The following is an 18,657-nucleotide window of genomic DNA, read 5'->3' on the forward strand; positions in this document are numbered from 1 at the left end:
AAAAATAGGTCATTGAAATGTGGCTCCTCTTGTGATGTCAGAAGGGGATAGTAAATACTGCCCCTTAATTTGCACTATCCAACCATGACCCTGCCATTTAGTGCAGAGATCAGCTTATTTGCATTTAAAAGGACCCAAAACAGCAAATTTTTGCTCACACCTACAAAGTGGCAGTTTTAACATACTATAATAAAATATCTATATGTTTTTTTAAGCTAAAACTTCACATACGCACTCTGGGGACACCACCAACAACAACAAAAAACATTTTTTACATCTTAAAAAAGTCTTATGTAATGTCCCCTTTTTAACTTACATTTTTTCCCTTTTTTCACTTGAATTGAAGTAATTTATTAAGGTAATGCAACTATCATTTTTTTACAGTTTAGGTGATGTCAGTGAAAAAAAGAGATTATTTTATAATATCTTGATAAAAAAAGTGTAAGTAATATTTTTTTCATTTCATATTGACTTTAAAAAGTTTCATTGAATCAGGCTGTAAAACTCCTCTGTAGTTAACTAGAAAATCTGATGTTAAATGTTTGTAGGTTAAGAGCCAAAAGGACATAGTTTTATGTGTCTTTCAGGAACTCTCAATATTTTAAAATCTGTTTCTTGTGGTCCTCAGCCCAATTCATACCTGTTACCTAATTGTATATAGTAGCCAATAATCTTTGCACACACACAGTCAACTGAACCTCTGAGTAACAGTTTCCTGAGGCCCCAAAGACATCTGAGACCCCTGTAAGGGGTGTTTATAGGCCTCATGGATGCTCTGGACTCTGTGAGGTGGACAGTAGGGCAGTACCGGGTCTGACCTAGGACTCCATAGGGCCCCACGATATGCGTCCCGTCTGTCTACCTCTGACCCCCGGTGACTCCGTCTAATCAGACCGTTAAGTTTGAGAGAGTGAGTTTAACCTGAAGTCGTCTCCCATGAGGAACAGAGCTCCGCACACACTTCTGTATTATTCGCACATTCATTTAACAGTAACACACACACATACTAATTTCACGCAGAATAACACACCCATTGACACGGAGACCTGCGGTCACACACCAGCTGGGCTGAAAGACTCATTTAACTCTCAGAAAAACCTTCACTCATCTGCATCTATACGGTGTGTGTCGTGCAAGAACGCTCACCTCTTAAACTGCATTATGCTGTGAATTATATTCATGTGCACATACAGAGGCACACATATGTGAACTGGGAGCTTTGAGGACATACGGCTGCTGCATAAATATACAGGCCTGATCTGAGGCTATGAAATGAAAGAAAGCATGTGTCGGTTCTCTCTTTTTTCTTATGTCAGTCCTGATGGATTTTGATTTTTGGGGTGGTTCATTAGCATTTATTTCACCTGTTATTAACTCTGAACTCAGAGAGTGTGGAAACGATCATTTTGTTATAAAATCCAATAGGAAAGTCCCGCTTTTCGGCTGTCTGGTTTGAAATTGTGTAGCGGGGAGGCATATGACACTATTGCTGGAGTGCTCCAGACCCCCTACTGTCAGGAAAGGGCAGGACAACGGTGGTGACAAGGACAGAGTTACCTTCACAGTGCCAAACACTCTCTTTATTCACCTGCTATGTGTTTACACTCCTTTTCACACTTCCTATCTGTCATTTGCATCTTTTTCCAGTTAATCCAGTTATTTTTCTTGTTTTTTCTGTTGACACAGAAATGAACTTCTTTCATTATTCAGTATCATTTAGAATAACACAAAGAAGGAGTTGTGTTGTTTTATGTGGAACACATAGAGGAAGAAGGAACTGTGCTGGTCACGTTTTCAAGTAATTATAATGAATGGGGAATGCAGTAAGGTGGTCCTTATTTTTCAACTTTTAAAAGTTCATGCTCTCACCCCACCAATATGCTTGAAGTTTAATACATTTGCGTATTATGTGATACTTTGTGCTAGCATGTATAATTGTTTAATAATATATACTTATGGTAGCAATAGACTTATTTGAGCATGCTCCACTCGATTAAAACTCCTGTTTTAGTTGTAATATGTCTTTCAAAGCAAGAAAGCTTCAATGTGAATGAAGCACAATAGAAAACATACACTGAGACAATGGCTGAAGCAACACGAAGCAAGTCCGCTTATGGTTACTCGGATCAGAAGAGACTGAAATAACTGGAACAAAGTTACCCTCTAAGAAGCAACTTTTGTGTGTGTTGTGCGTTTAGAAATGGTACAGTAATTGCAAAAATATGTGATTTCGGAAATATTCAAAGGCTTTGAGCGTTTGAGTGTTTTTATTGATATCCTAACACATTTAGGGGGTGAGAGTTGAACATTTAAATTTGACCAGTTATAAAGACCACCATAAGAATGATGCATTTAAACTTCAAAACATATGAAAAACACCAGTAAAGGATCATAAAAAATTTAAATTGTGTAAATGCAAGTTGCCTGCTATAGTTTAAATTGCACCTGCTCAAGCACTCATTGGTTCATTCATACGAGTTAAAAAATTTAAAAAAGGGCAGATTCATGATCAGTTTTATTCATTTCACAAAAATAATCTGAATGATTTGTTTAAAGCTCCCGTTCTTTCTGTGTTTTTGAAGCTTTGATTGTGTTTTTAGAGTGCACAATATAACATGTGTTTAGTGCTGCCTCACAATTAGTCGCGACTAATCGTTTGCAGAATAAAAGTTTTTGTTTACATAATATATGTGTGTGTACTGTGTATAATAATTAAATACACACACAGACACGCATGTATTTAATTAAGAAATATTTGCATGTGTATATACATGTTTATATTTATATATAATTTATATTATATATAAATATCAATATTATATGAATATATTTTTTTCTTAAAATTCTACATGTATGTGTGTGCATTTATATATACATAATTATTATACACAGTACACACACATATATTTAGGGCCCTATAAAATCCGTTTTATTTTTTCCCAAATTCCGTTTTATTTTTTCCCAAATTCCGTTTTCTCCGTTTTAATTTTTGCAAATTCCGTTTTATCCGTTTTAATTTTTGGCAATTATATTTTTTACCCTTTACTTTTATTTTAGTCATAAAAAGAGTGTGCCTTTTAATGTTAATGATTAAAATGTAAATGATTTAGGGGAAAAACTGGATAACAGGATTACTTAATGACTATAAAAGATGCATTTACACACGCACATACACGCGCGCGTGCACGCACAACTCAATTCAATGCATTGGTTTTTTTTAGTGTTGTTGCAGGAGGCTACAACAAGGTGTCAACGCAGTGGTGCCTTCAGAAGTGCCTTAAACACAACAATCCAGCGGAACGCGATCCATATTTTATACACAATCGCTTGAAATGCATATAACTTTACAAACATACACAGGATAGTGATCTGACTTAGGACAGCATGAGCATGCAGCTCTTTGCACGTGCGAGCGAAAGAGAGACAGAGAGCGGCGCTATGATGCAGATGATTATATTTTAAATGCGAGGGATAGTTAGTTTGCCTCAGCTCGCTTGAAATGCATAAAACTGAACAAATACATGAGGATTTGTGTTCGCACTTTGGACAGATGCGTGAGCGCGTGCACATGAGAGAGGTACAGTGAGACAGACATGGATGAGAGAGTGCATGTATCTTTGCGCTCACCGTGAACAGAGTGTTGACTAAACTTCCAAACTAACAGTTCTCCGGTCACATAAAAGTCATGTGAGACCTGCTCGGAACTAAGTGCTTAGCGTCGAATTTCTTCATTTTTTCGCTGACGAAATCAGAGTCGTGGAGAGCCGCTTCGCCATGGTTTCAGTGTTTTGGAGGAGGTCTGAAACGACGGGAGGGGGCGTGTCGCCCAGATTTACTTCCCCCCGTATGCATTTCCCCCAGACATACGTTCGTCTCCCACACAAAAACATAATTTTATTCAAAATATATAAAATTCCGCGAAAATCCGCGTTTATACTAGATTCCGTGTTAATTAGCCAATTCCGCGGTTCCGTCCGCGATTCCGTGATCGCGGAAATTATAGGGCCCTATATATTATGTAAACAAAAACTTTTATTTTGCAAACGATTAGTCGTGACTAATCGTGAGGCAGCACTACATGTGTTGATGTTTCACATGTAAAAAAACATGGTATTTTTCACACAATTTACTTATCTGTATAGCGCTGTTTTCACTGTCCTCAAAACGTGCTGATGTCTTCCTTGTTCTATGAAGTCCCTCCTTCAGAAATACGTATCGAGTTCTCATTGTGTAGCATGTTTAGTGTGTTGTGATTCGACAGCAGCTTAGCTTAGCAGAGCCATTTGAGCAAAAGTTGGTGACTGACTATTCCTGTGGGCGGAGTTTACTGTTTACTGACATCATTGAAGCAGGAAGTGGAGGGCTGTAGTTCAAACCGTCGTTCGCTAGGCTTTGAAAGGCGAATTCTATTAAAGAAAATATATCGCCTGGCAGTGAACTTTGAGCTTTCTCATTTTTCAGGTATTATTTATGCTATTATAGCAACATTACACACTAACTAGGGTTTAAAAAATGGGATCTGGAAGAACGTGACCTTTAAGGTACAGTATGGGTTTCATTTTTAGGTTTCTAGTGGTGAGATTGCGAATTGCAATCAACCACTATTTCGAAACGCAATGCGAAGCTACGTTAGCTGCCACAGGACAAACATGTCGTCGTCCGAGAAAAGTAGGGACAAAACACGCTCTGTAGAGCAGTTTGTTCATTTAGGGCTACTGTAGAAACATGACAGCGACTTCCATGTAAGGAGACCTGCTGTGTTTGTAGATAAAAACGGCTCATTCTAAGGTAATAAAAACAATGCAGCTTATTATGTAAGGTCTTTAGGGGGCATGTACACAAAAGCACTTAATCACAGCTGAAAGCGACAGGCGGACGCCGACTATAGCCAGTGTTTTATTTCAGCTTAGCACTTTGGTTGCTATAATACTTCTGCTTTGTTTATCAGTTGTTGAACGATGCACTGGTTGCTTGTTGTGATGTTTGTCCCGCCCCCTTCTCCACTGTGATTGGACGGCAGAGTGAGAAGTGACATTGACGAGCTGAGCGTTCACCCAAAGTTGAAAAACATTTTAACTCTGGGAACTTAGTGATGAGCATGGAAAAAAACGCAAGGCGCTCAAATTCAATGCAAAAAAAAAAAAAACGGCAGCTGCTGCCATTTTTGAAAAGCGCTGCGCTTTCATTGGAAGCAATTTAAAACATACGTTGGCCATCCGCGTAAATGCTTTGGTATACACCACTTGCATTTATGTCAAGATATCCTTCTAAAAGTTACACATTGCACCTTTAATTAATCAGACTGATCTGGTGTTCAAATGAAACTTACCGACTCAATGAACCGATCAGAACTGTTAACTGTTAGCGAGATTATTATCAGTGAATATTGATTTACATTTCAGTCTGTTTCTCACTTAAAGCTGTCGAATGACTTTAGAAGTATTTAAATATACGTGTTCATTCTTCTATAATACATTTATGGTGGTTGTCTGCCTCTGTTTTGATGCTTGAAAGCTTCAGTCCATATTCATTGTGATAAAAAGACAAAGGGCAACAAACACAATCTTCCGAATTTCTCTTTTTGTGTTCCACAGAAGAAAGTCACATTTGCTCAGTGAACTATATGAAGGTGAATAAATGTTGACAGAATTTGTATTTATGGATAACTATTCATTCTGCTTTATTTTTTATTCTTTCTCTTTGTTTTTCTATCTGATTCTCCTCGATTTTACCCCTTTTTTCTCTCTCTCTCTCGTCAGTAGTGTTCATATGGAAGCCATTACGCCCGTTCTCGCCACAAACATTCCAGCAGTCCCTCCAGCTCTCTCTCTCTCTCTCTCTCTCTCTCTCTCTCTCTTCTTACAGCAGATTTTTCTCCCCCTTTCTCTCTCCTCCCTTTTTATCTTTCACCTGTTTTCATTGTCCTCATTTCCAGAGTTTGTATGCTGATAATTTGCCACATGCCATCAATTTACTGTTAGACAATCACAGTGCTCAGCGCTGATAGACCTAACTGTGACTATGCCAAAAAAGTTGGATTTTCCAGAAGTTTTACATTCAGTTTGTCGCACTAGATCTATCTTTGACAGGAAAATGACTCTGTCCGTTTCTCATTTACATAGTGCCCAAAAGCCATCGTTCAGTGTCTGTAAACAATCACATATCATTTTGCATGATGTAATTGTCTGTGGACATCAGCGTAACATGACTCCCTTTTCGTTTCGTTGTGTACTTTTGTGGAACGCATTCATTTTTGTGTTGATTTAGATAAAATTGAAGATGGTTAAATATTTGTTTCGTCTGAAGGGACTGCGAAGGCATCATGGGCGGTTGTTCTAAATAAACATCTCTGCCACGTTGCAAAGGTCCTGTTTTGGTCTGGCAAACTCAGACTACTGAATGTTTGGGAAGCATAGGGACAGATTTTGTGTTGCTTGCTGTATAATCGATCTGAAAATGCAGGTAAAGACACAGTGTAAATAAAGGAGCTGCATTTCATTGTATTTCATTTAGGCTTTTATTGGTAAAAACACACACACACACACACACACCTTTTGCCTCTAATCTATAAAAGCAATAAGCCACTTAGGACTGTGTTGCAGTGTTTGTACAATGAAAAGTCTCATAGAAAAATTATTTTAATATACAACTTTAAATGTCCTATTGCTTAAAATAAATTTTAAGCAATATGATAAAAGACACTAATATTTATTATACCACAAGGATGCATAACAATTAAGTAAGAAGAAGGGCCGTTGAATTATAAGAAAATAATGCACACCCAAGGACGCCGCATTACCACCTTGGGTTTGCATTATTTTCAAATAATTCAAAGGACCGGAGTCAATTATTCCGCTTATACCACGGTTACCAAAAATATTGCTCTGGTGCCTATTTTTAAAGGTTAGGTGTGCGGTTATTGAAAAATAATCAACAACACCCATGGAACATTTCTCAACCAATCAGAATTAAGGATTCAACAGCCCCGTGGTATAATTACGATTAATCTACAGCATAAAAGTTTTTGTTTACATCATATGTGTGTGTGTGTGTGTGTGTGTGAACTGTGTATAATAACTTTGTAGAAATTAATGCACACACATGTATGTATATATTTAAGAAATGTTTACATGTGTCTATACATTTGTATATTTATGTATCATTTATTTTTTATATAAATACTTAATATATAAATATATATTTTTTCTTAAAATTATACATGCATGTGTGCATATTTATATATACATAATTAGGGATGCACGATATATCGGCCGATATATCGTTATCGGCCGATAACTGCTTATTTTTAATATTATCGGTTATCGGTCTGATAGCAAAATTAGGCTGATAAATGAAAGCCAATAAATGATGGATTATTTTGGTTTGTTGAATCACTTCACTTGCTCATTGCTGGCCATGTGGAGTTTTGATTGGTGCTTTCTATTCTGTGACATAGCACGAAGATGACACGTGTTGCGGGCTTAAGAAGAGTATGCTAGTCTAGCGCAAAGACAAGATGTCCGCGGTCTGCGAGTTTTTCTTTGTGAAAATAATATGAATATTTATCGGCCTATAGATATCGGTTATCGGCCCCCAAATTCAAAGAGTTATCGGTTATCGGTATCGTCCAAAACTTCCATATCGGTGCATCCCTATACATAATTATTATACACAGTTCACACACGCATGCACGCACGCACGCACGCACACACACACACACACACACATATATCTGATGTAAACAAAAAACTTTTATTCTGCTATAGATTAATCACGATTAATCGGTATGCATCCCTAACCACGGAGCTGTTGAATGCTTTATTCTGATTGGTTGAGAAATGTTTTACCGGTATGCATTATTTTTCGATAAACCCTGTGGTATAAGTAAGGAATAATACGACAGGCCGTTAAAATTATTTAAAAATAAATGCAAACCCAAGGTGGTAATAAGGCTCGCAGCGAAGTAGGTGTGCATTACTTTCAATTATACCACGGGGCTGTTGAATGCTTGATTCTGATTGCCTGAGAAATGTTCCATGGGTGTTGATTAATTTTTAATAACCGCACACCTAATCTTTAAAATGTCTTAAAAATAGGCAACAGAGCAATGTTTGTGGTAACCATGTAATAAGAGGAATAATTGACCCTGGTCCTTTGAATTATTTGAAAATAATGCACACCCGCGGACCGGTGTAACGGCATAACCACCTTTGGTGTGCATTATTTTCATATAATTCAACGGCCCGTCGTCAATTATTCCTTACATAAATGACTTTGTTACATGATATTGTTTCTTAACTCATAACTCATCCCCTCGATAAAATTATTTTTCCTCATAATACATTGTGTCCTACTTTACAATACATTCATAAATTATGATACATTGTCACTTTGGATTGGTAGATTGTAAAGTCTAGGTGTGAAAGAGCGTAAATGTCTAACCAACAGTGTGTTATTCAGTCTGGTCACTGGAGACCCTGGTATTAATCTGCATCTGACAATATAAGAGAGAGATTTGCTGACAGGTCTTGATATCTCCAGCCCACCACTGATCTGCTGGACTGACCACGGCTCTCTCCATGGCACTGATCCATTAGATCAATGTACGCTGAAGGTAAAATCAGCTTAGTGATATTGAATCAAAGCTTAAAACGAAGTGAAAATTGCAAGTCATTGATTTCATTGGAAGGATTTACAGATGTAGAGGTTATACTTAAATGTGCAAAGATTTTGTGGCCAATAGGATAAAATTTGTTGGAGGAAGTTATTTGACAATGAAAAAATTTTGCTTTTTGGTATTACTGTACTTCTTGATGCAGTAAGATGTTTTTTCGCAACAAGGATCTGTTCAAACCTCCACATGTATCACGTCCTCAGTCTATCAAGGATTCTCAGCAATTTCTGACATTCCACTTTTTATGCGCACACACATATGCACAAAGGTCCACCTAGCTGCACCTGTGCCCCGAGCTTGTTTTTGGACACAGCTCGAGTTTCTCGTGTGGAATCCTTGTAATGCAAGACTGACGAACAGGAGGGGGACTGCTTGTGGACTAGAAAAGGTGGGGCTGCGTGGACGAGGGGGAGGCGGCGGGTCTGGGGAGTCGAGGGTCAATGCTGTTGGAGGCGGCACAGGGTGAAACTAACACTCGGCTCTTTTCAAGAGCTGTCAGGGTCAGGGAAGGGCGTCGGCAAAAGTTTGACAAAATGATGTTTCTGCCCTCATAAATGAGCCTGAGGCACACACACACACTCTCCTGTCACCTCTGCCCCCCTTCCATCCCCCACTCCTTGTTTCAATGTGTGACCATGAATGCCACCTTTGTTGCAGAGGAGGAAAGAAAGCGAAGGAGAGTGAGAGAGAGAGAAAACAGGAATGATGAGTGTTTGGGATGAGAAGGAATGGCTGGAGGAGTGTATTATCATGTTTATATTTAGAGTAAACAGATATAATTTCATTTTAATCTATCCTTTGAACGCTTGCCATGTTTGTGCATTTAGCTTTTGTTGGGCTTCGTGAACACAAACACACACATGCCTCTTTCACAAAGTGTCTCGGTTTATATAAGTCTGGTATTTTCATCCCATTTTAATTCCAAAATCCCATTGCCGACATTGTGTCTGCGTTTTCATGCTCGCCCCTTTTCCTTCGCAGTTTTTCAAGCTTGACTCACAGGTCAAAAATTCTTTGTCGAGGTTCTGCAAACGTTCGCTAATTATCTGCCGAGCGCTTGCTTAACCCTGAGTTGCTCATTAGACATTGCCATCTGACAGTTGTTCAATCACGGAGGCTAATGTGGTCCAGCGCCGAAACATATGTAATTGCACAGGCTGTGCGGCCCGTTCGGGGCGTTTGTTTTACAGCGCGTGCACTGTGAACTTGTAAGTCAAGGGACAAAATGGGTCACGTTAACAAAGCAGAATGCTGTTAGCGCACAAAAGTTATTTGACAAAAGTATAATATTACTGCTGGGCCAGAAACATATTTTACGCCAGTGTGCATAACGTAAATCAATGCATTGCAAGTGTACGCCTACTGAACATAGTTACGTTTGTTGCTTGCGTTTCTGTAATCCCATTCACACATCATTTTGATACCAAAAGATTTCCATAAAATTGGCAGAGAACCTTTTGTGTAAACACAAACATGTCTCGTAAATGTTCTGGGATCGCTCTTGTATAGGGAACCTAGTAACATTGCTGTAACATTCACGAAAAGCGTTCTGTGTGAACAAAAGACTGAAACACGATGCGAAGCTTGTCACAAGATGTATGGATGATTCTCGCGAAATTAGACTTATGAGGTGTCATGAAACATTTTGATAAAAAAAAATGCAAAGTAGGAGTATCAAAATAAGAAGCATACAGTTACAAACATCTCTTTATGTACTATGATTTCAAATGACAGCATACAAACCAATTTTGTTTTTTTCCACATTTAAGGGGGCAATTTTTCATTATCGCAACGTGTCCATGACTGGATTTGGGTTCTTTGACATGGAAATATTTATAATTAAAAAATAAAAAAATTAAAAAGTTCAGTGCATGTTATACTATATACATGTAGTATTTGTTGATCATTCGTAAATGTATAGACAATAGTAAGGGATATTAGCGTGTCCAAGAAAGATTTTCTCATCCTCCGCAACAATTTTCAATCATTGCTTAAGCCCTCAATGAACTAACATTTAAAAAAAAATTGTTGAAAGGGACATAATTGACTGTGACACTTGAGATGGCTAGCAGTTAAACAGTTCTTATTTTTTCTCTCCAGATAAAAGTTGAAATTTAGTTTGACAACTTTTTGGTTCTCATTACCGAAACATGAGTTTGTAAATGCATATATTTAATGTAATATCATGTTGGGGTAATAATTTTTTATAATGATAATTTAAAAAATGCAAATAATTCTATAGGAAATATTTTTTTAAATCCTCTAAAAATAATGGTTATAGTAAGTTCAGACCATAATCTTACGCGTGCAAAATAGGCTTCAAGGGCTTTTTAAAAAAAACTGATGCTGGACTTCTTCTAAATCTGGATTTTGTGAGAATCACTCGTATGTAGTCCGTCATGTGTGTGGTTCGTCATTTCAAAATATGTGTTATGCGCGTCAAGTGAACATACGTGCATACTGTTAAGTGAGTGTCTTGCGAGTATTTTGTGAACGTGAGCGTCTCTTTTATCATAAACCGCTTCGACACGTGTGCAGCAGGCACTTATTTTGACAAGACACATGATGCTCATGGTTCACATTATGCAACAAACACATATTTTGAAAACACGAATGACACTCCGAATACATATTTTAAATTCGCCAGCCACCACTGACGTGAATGCATGCACAGATTACGGAAAATCATTGGCAGCGTGAATGAACCAAAATCAAACGACAAATCCTGGACGCATTTTCCGTAATCTCTGTGTGAAAATGGCTTGTTGTAAAATGTTGTGACGCCATGACTAACTGTATTGAATTGAAAGAGAAAAGGTAGTCATACAACAAGAGTTTACGCTGACGTTTGTTATAGCACCCCTTGTGGCAGTATTGAGAATGCAGCTGTGGTCTTCAGATTTACATTTCTGTGCACAAAACTCCACTCTAACAAGTGATAGGATATTTTAAACTTATAAATAACCAAGATGTGAATTTGAGACAGCGTGTAGCATAAATTTAACTACATTTATAAACCTTGTAGTTCAAAATAAATGAGCCGCATAAATGATTGTATAAAATGCTTCTTTAATTATAATGACAGCAACGGCACAGTGTACACTGCGTGTAAACGTGTTATGCAGCTCTGAGTTTGGCTAAAACTGACACCGAGGCATACGAGAGGAGGGTTGGGAAGAAAAGGTGTGAATGTGGTGATAAAGGAGGGTATTTTTTTACTTCTCTCTGGTTCTCAGCAGAGAGTTCAGTGGGTGACCATGTCAACAGCATGACCAGCACAGAACAAGCGGCTCCATTATCTCCTGCATCCTATGCCTTGCTTTCTTACTCTCTTTCTCTCTCCACCTGTTTTTCCTTTTGTCATTGTTGTTCTCTGTTTACTCTTTTTCTCCCGGCTTTGTAAGCTATTTTATCTCTCATTCACCCCTTTCATTCTGTCCCCTGATCCGCAACACCTCTCTCTCTCTCTCTCTCTTTCTTTCTGTGCCTCTGCTTTCTATTCTCCATGTCAAGTCTTCTGTGACGGTGTCTGCCATTAGACAACAGACAAAAATCTACCTAACAGAAAAAGCATGTGTATGCAAAGGCATCTTTTGCATCTGCAGGATGTTTTGAAACTTTTTGTTCATGAGTTTTCCTGTGTGTATTCTTTACACTGATTGTCTACCTGGCAGAAAGAAACTTTAGCAACGGTGTGTGTCTGTGTTTTTTATTTATTTTTTGCGGTAAATGTGCATATTATATCTGTGTGCTTGTATGTGCGGGTTAAGTATCGGTCAGTCTAATTGTAGCAAGTGAAGTGTGTGTTGAGTGTTAGTGCTCTTCACTGTAAGAGCTACTGATAACCTCCCGAACCTGCGTAACAGGGTCAAGAAACACTTCCTCCGTAGGAATGTCACATACACACATACACAAAATAAACTTTTCCCTCATGCACAATTTCACATGTTGCTTGCCTTAGGTTAGCATGCTATGGTAAAAGACGCGATTTGTTAATGAAACGTGAAACTATTTACGCATTTCTATTCACATGTAAACACAGAGCCTTAAAAAAAAACAAGCCCGGGTGCCTTAATTTGTTTACATATAAATGGCCGTTGGTGTGGCTGGCTGTTTAAAGATGATGATAAAATGGTAATTAGCGTCTGCGAGTCGTTTAGTCATTTGTTTACACAGAGAGAGAATTCAAAGGAAACTCCCCGAGATTCTGCAACAGCCGAATTCTCCTGGAAACTGGAAGCTTTCGACGCGTCCTTTGATTTGCTTTGATCTGACACAGTTTCCCTTTAGAAACAAGAGGCCCGGGGTGGGATTTGGATATACGAGGTACCCCATTCATTCTCATTAGAGACACTTGTTGAAGATACAAGAAGAAAATATCATATTTCTAAAAATGTAGCCCACGAAACCTTGAAGTCTGGGCACCTTTGAATAAATTACACAGCGGAGAAATGCACTTTCATTAGATGCTTGAATAAACAGGAAGAGAGACGATGTTGACGGATGAATGAACGCGAACGAAAAGCATCAGTTTTTTTACCTGTAGAGAAGCTAAACGTGATTTATTGCAGTGATTCAAAACCAGGGGTGCGCAAACCCCAGGGGGTACTTAAGTAGGTTCCAGGTACTTGGAAAGATTTCGATTTGCTTTGTTAAATCTATAAAACAGAAATTACGACTTTAAAAATTCAGGGCTGTCAGGGCTAGATTAGAATAATGTATCACACATAATCTTCTTCACTTCTCTCCACAATACAATGCCAGATAAAATTGGCTGGAGGTGTCAAATTTTGTGAAACACAAACAAGCTCAGGTGTCTCATTAAAGAGATATAAAACTACTTTGTGAATCTCTTTTCATCCACAATATTGATTGTTTGAAGAAGGACAACAGTAATTCATTGTAATAATGGCTACTTATTTTTAAGGAAACTTAAAATATATATATATTTGAAGAGTTTGGTTCCAAAAAGCAAATAAAAATCCATCTTGACTTATTTCGGTAGTGACAAGAAAGTGACAAGATGAAAACCACTATTTTCTGTTACAAACTTTCATATAGCATCTTTAGGTTATAATAACATTAAAAATTTAAATCCATAATTTGATTTTCAAAGATTTATTATAAAAACTGATGTTTTTTTTCTCCGAAAAATGCAATAAATCAAGTTTTTATTCAAGTTTTAAAATAAAAGTTAAATTTTTTTCCAAATGCTATAAATCTATTGAATCAGTATATAAATGTGCATTCATCTTTGCCATGTTATATTCATTTAGTTGACTAGTGGTATACACTGATTAAAAAAATAAACATTAATGGCATTAACCAAAACACTTACTTTGTCATATTAAGAACGCTGTCATTGCTGCGGTTATACTTGCGACGTCGTCGGTGAACTTTTTTGACAGCGATCAGCTGTAAAATGTTATGGTCCTGCACGATTTTCTTTGACTTTGAGTAAAATAATGGAAAGTTTTTCATAAGATCCCCTGGGCTCAATGTGTTAGCATGAGGGATGCTTGATGCTGTCAGGAGAACCTCCCGAGTGCCTCTCACGTAAATTATTTGATTTTGATGGCTTACGTTTCTTCCACACCACAGAAAACCACCACAGGCTTATCAATGTCATCAAAAGTATTATTTTGTTTTTGTTTGTTTGTTGATGACGAAGTACAAAGTAGATGAGGAAAACTAGGATTCGTGTGTATTCAAAGCGCCGCTATTATTGTTTACAATGCGAGTACTGGTGCACTGTGATTGGTTAAGAAGATTTATTGCATTCTGCAGAGAAGCAGTACTGGCGTTTGTCATGGTTTGGAAAAAAGGTAGAAAAGATGACAGAATAACACAGCGGATATTGGATTTTGCGTAAAATGAAGAATTGACTTTTTAAAGCAACACTAAAGAGTTTTGGCTCTTTGCTCCCCCTACAGGTTAGAAGCGTAATTGTCCATTACCACTGTCGTAAATACTGCAACAAAGCTGGCTCTGATTGGATTGTAGGTCTGCCGTAAAGCAAATTTTCGTAGTTTTCACTCGAACTACAGGACCGCGACCCGACGGTCGTAATCGGCCGATAACGACATTAAATGACGCGATCGGCACTCGCTAAATTTGCCGATCTCATGAGCCGATTTTTCTGTTTACTTTTGTCATCATAGCGCTCCTGATACGGCTGCAATAAGAGACCATTTTACACAGTGCGAGCATTTTGTAACCTATTGCTCATGTCTGTGTGACGTGCAGATTTGGATTTCCTCTCTGCCTTTAACAGAGATATGCGTATTTTCTATGAGGACGCGCGATGCGTCTTCACATCCCTATCAAACAGCGTATACAACACATATCTATCGCGGACAATTGCATCCTCGTGCCTAAAGTTTATTACTTGCATTCGTTTTAAAGTTTTGAAGGTTTAAACATCCATTTTCCTCACAGCTGCTCTTGTTTGCGGACTACGAGGACGCGCTCTGGTCCTCAGCGCAATGCGTCTTCACATCAGCGTATACAACACATATCTATCGCGGACAATTGCATCCTCATGCCGAAAGTTTATTACTTGCATTCGTTTTAAAGTTTTGAAGGTTTAAACTGCCATTTTCCTCACAGCTGCTCTTGTTTGCGGACACCCGCCGCACGCATACACAGCAGCCTGTCATCAGTGCACGTGAAGAGAATGATCTCTCCCACGTCTTAAAGCTACAGTATCCTAATTCATCTCTCAATAAAATTACTCTGTGCTCATCAGTGAAAAACTGTTGTACTTCATACGAATGCGTGTATATTTAATTCATACAGTAAAGACTGTGAAGTGTTTTATTTTAATCACTTTTAACAGACATAAACCTTTTTAAAGGCATATTACATTTCTCTTTGCAAGAAGAAATATTTGTTGTGCTTATTTATTTGATTCTCTTATTAAAACAATAATACACCTAATTTATAGTTAATTTCATTTCTACAAATGGTGCAAACTCTGCTAGATTATAGATAAAAGATTCCCATTCCACTGCCATTCTGTGATCGGCACTGATCGGCGATCGGCAGATCATGATTTTGGTGATCGGTAATCGGTGATCGGCCCCAAAAATGAGGATCGGAGCATCTCTAATATATATATATATATATATATATATATATATATATATATATACTCTTCATATATAGTCTGGCTATTTTCTGCATTTTCTGGGTGTCATCCTTATATCGAATACTGAAATATTATTAATTTAATAGACTTTGTATAATTAAGTTTGCATTTAAATTTCATGTAAAATATTTGAACTGAATTTTAAGTTTCTCATGTCTCTGTTTTTCTCTCTCTTTTCGCAGGTTTAATGATGATAAGGGTTATGTCCTCTACCCTCAGATCGGGGACCGTCTGGACCTCATCTGCCCAGGTTCGGAGCCCCCAGGCCCCCGGGCCCCTGCCGAATACGAGTACTATAAACTCTACCTGGTGTCGTCACGGGAACAGGCAGACAGGTGTGAAGTGACCGGGGCCCCCAACCTGCTGCTCACCTGTGATAAACCCAACAGCGATATGCGTTTCACCATCAAGTTTCAGGAGTACTCGCCTAACCTGTGGGGCCATGAATTTAAAACTAATCAGGACTATTTCATCATCGGTGAGTGCTCAGATGTGTGTCATTATGACTCAACGTGGGCCTGTTGGCACACGTAAAACATTTGATTATTTTGACTAGCAACTTTTCATTTCTAAAAAGAGGTTTTGTTTGAAACAGACCCAAAGACGTCCGAATGCATGTGTGTTTATTATGCTAGTCTTTTTATTATGTTTATTCACCGCCCTCAGTTGTTTATTATTTTATTCAGTTTTTCCACGCTAGGGGAAGGAATTGCATGATGGTGTTTCACCAAGGGGGTTATTTCGGGTTTGTTTTTAATTTGGGCTAGTGGCTCCTCAATGAAGTGATGATCTTCTACCGGGATTTGGCTGATTGTGAGTTTATCAAATGGAACCATCTCGTTTTGGGTCGTGTTACTAGGGGTTGTTTTTTAAACATCGCACAGTAGCGCGCAGGGAATGAGGGCCGACACAAACGGAAGCTCGTCGATATCAACACTTTTCAAATTAGATTTAAAAGCACAGGATGTTTGGTAACGATGCCCAAACACGTTCAAAACACGCAATACGCACATATTTAGCATGTTTTCCCAGCATTCCCACATTCATGGATAACCAGGAAATTTCTGAAAATTTCAAAAGTGTGACATACATTTATCATCTATCATCTGACCAATCAAAAACAATAACACCAACAAGGTTTAAAACAAAATAATACTAATATTACTTTTTTATTTCATGTTGCGTTAAAGGAATAGTTCGGCCACAAATAAAAAAGTGTTCATCATTTACTCACTTTCATGTTGTCACAAACCTGTATAAACATCTTTGTTTGTCTGATGAAAACAAAGGAAGATATTTGTAACAAAAAAAGAATACTATGGTAGTCAATGGGGCCTATGATCACTTTAGTTTTATCAAAACAAAACAAAACATAATACAGGTTTGTAAAAACATAAATTAATATTAATTTTTGGGTGAGCTATGCCTTTTATTATAAAGGATTGGTACCTGGCATACAAATCTAAATTTGTCACAGCGATTTATTTAAAATGGAAACAAATTCATTAATCATAAGTGTGGGAACACATTCTTGTCAAAAAGATAAAGGTTGAGAAGGTGATAAAGCGTTGTGATTGGACAAGAGATTTTCAGGCAAGATGGTTGTTTAAATGTTTTTCTTTCCGGTCCTTCACTTGTTGTGAAATTCTGTGCCTATCTTGACAGATTAAGATGAATCTTATCAGCAGTATTTTAAAAACAAGATGCATTCAAAAGTAGTTGCCGTTCATGACCTTGAGGTTATATTTTTGTGCTTGAGTATGGAATGTAGAGAGAGATTGTGTGTTTGAGAGTGTGATAAGTGTGTGTGAAGGTGTGATGAGTCTAATATTAGCAGTCGCAGGTCTCACAGACACCACGTCTCCATGATAAAAATCAAACCGTGAGTTCCTTCAGCTTCACCTGGCTCCTTAATGGGTTAACGAACAAGTTTGCAAATACGTGGATGGCAGGTGGAATCCGGCTCTCTTCCGTGCTTTGTGAAACCTTAACACACACATGCAGAGGCTTTATCATTGCTCCAACAGACCAGACGAATCGATCGAAAGCTTCGAACACAAGGTCAGAGGCTCAAGCGCGCACTGCGGCACGGAGAGAAAGCAACAAACATCTGTCGACAAAGAAGAGACAGAAGAGAGCAGAAGAATGACAGAAAATGAGTTATTGAACATTTAATGTATCGTTTATGTGTGTGCATATATGGTACTCACGGCGTGCGTCAGCGTGTGATTGTGTGTATTCATACAGCCTCTGTGATGATCGGCTGATGTTCGATTTTCTGACAGAGTGCACATTTGACTGCTTATGTGTGTGATGGATTCTGACATCTTCATGCTCATGTGTCAAAGCATGTGTGGGTGTGTATGTGTATAAGGGTATGTGTACACATTGGAGACTTGCACCTTAGGGAGAATGGTAGTAATTAACCTACCTTAACATGTGGTAATTTATTCAGAGTAGCTCAAATGAACTGGAACAAGACTGATTCATGAAATATGAGAGAGAGAGAGAGAGAGAGAGAGAGAGAGAAAGAGAGAGAGAGAGAGAGAGAGAGAGAGAGAGAGAGAGAGAGAGAGAGAGAGAGATCATTATGGCTGCTCCAATATTGTTGTCTAATTATCACAGAGGTCATAAAGATGGCCGTAGGTCAGTGTGTAACAGTGTTTACATTTATACACACACACACACACACACACTTATGGTTTACTGGGGCCATTCCATAGACGCAATGGTTTTAATACTGTACAAACTGTATATTCCATTCCCCTTCCCCAGTCCCCAAGCGTCACAAGAATCAGTTGCCAGTCTGTAATTTATTAAAAAGTTCAATTTA

The 18,657-nt window shown here is 38.1% G+C and overlaps 1 protein-coding gene across 2 annotated transcripts in view; it reads left to right on the forward strand.

Annotated features, from left to right (window-relative positions):
* Positions 1-18,657, forward strand: part of efnb3b (ephrin-B3b) — a 92,950-nt gene that overhangs the window by 41,083 nt on the left and 33,210 nt on the right. For both annotated transcript variants that reach the window (XM_055198163.2, XM_055198155.2), the window contains exon 2: positions 16,007-16,302. In XM_055198163.2, coding sequence (XP_055054138.1) covers positions 16,007-16,302 — 296 coding nt within the window. The remainder of the gene's footprint in view (positions 1-16,006; positions 16,303-18,657) is intronic.

Source organism: Misgurnus anguillicaudatus, chromosome 21 (assembly GCF_027580225.2).
Source record: "Misgurnus anguillicaudatus chromosome 21, ASM2758022v2, whole genome shotgun sequence".
Classification (NCBI taxonomy): domain Eukaryota; kingdom Metazoa; phylum Chordata; class Actinopteri; order Cypriniformes; family Cobitidae; genus Misgurnus; species Misgurnus anguillicaudatus.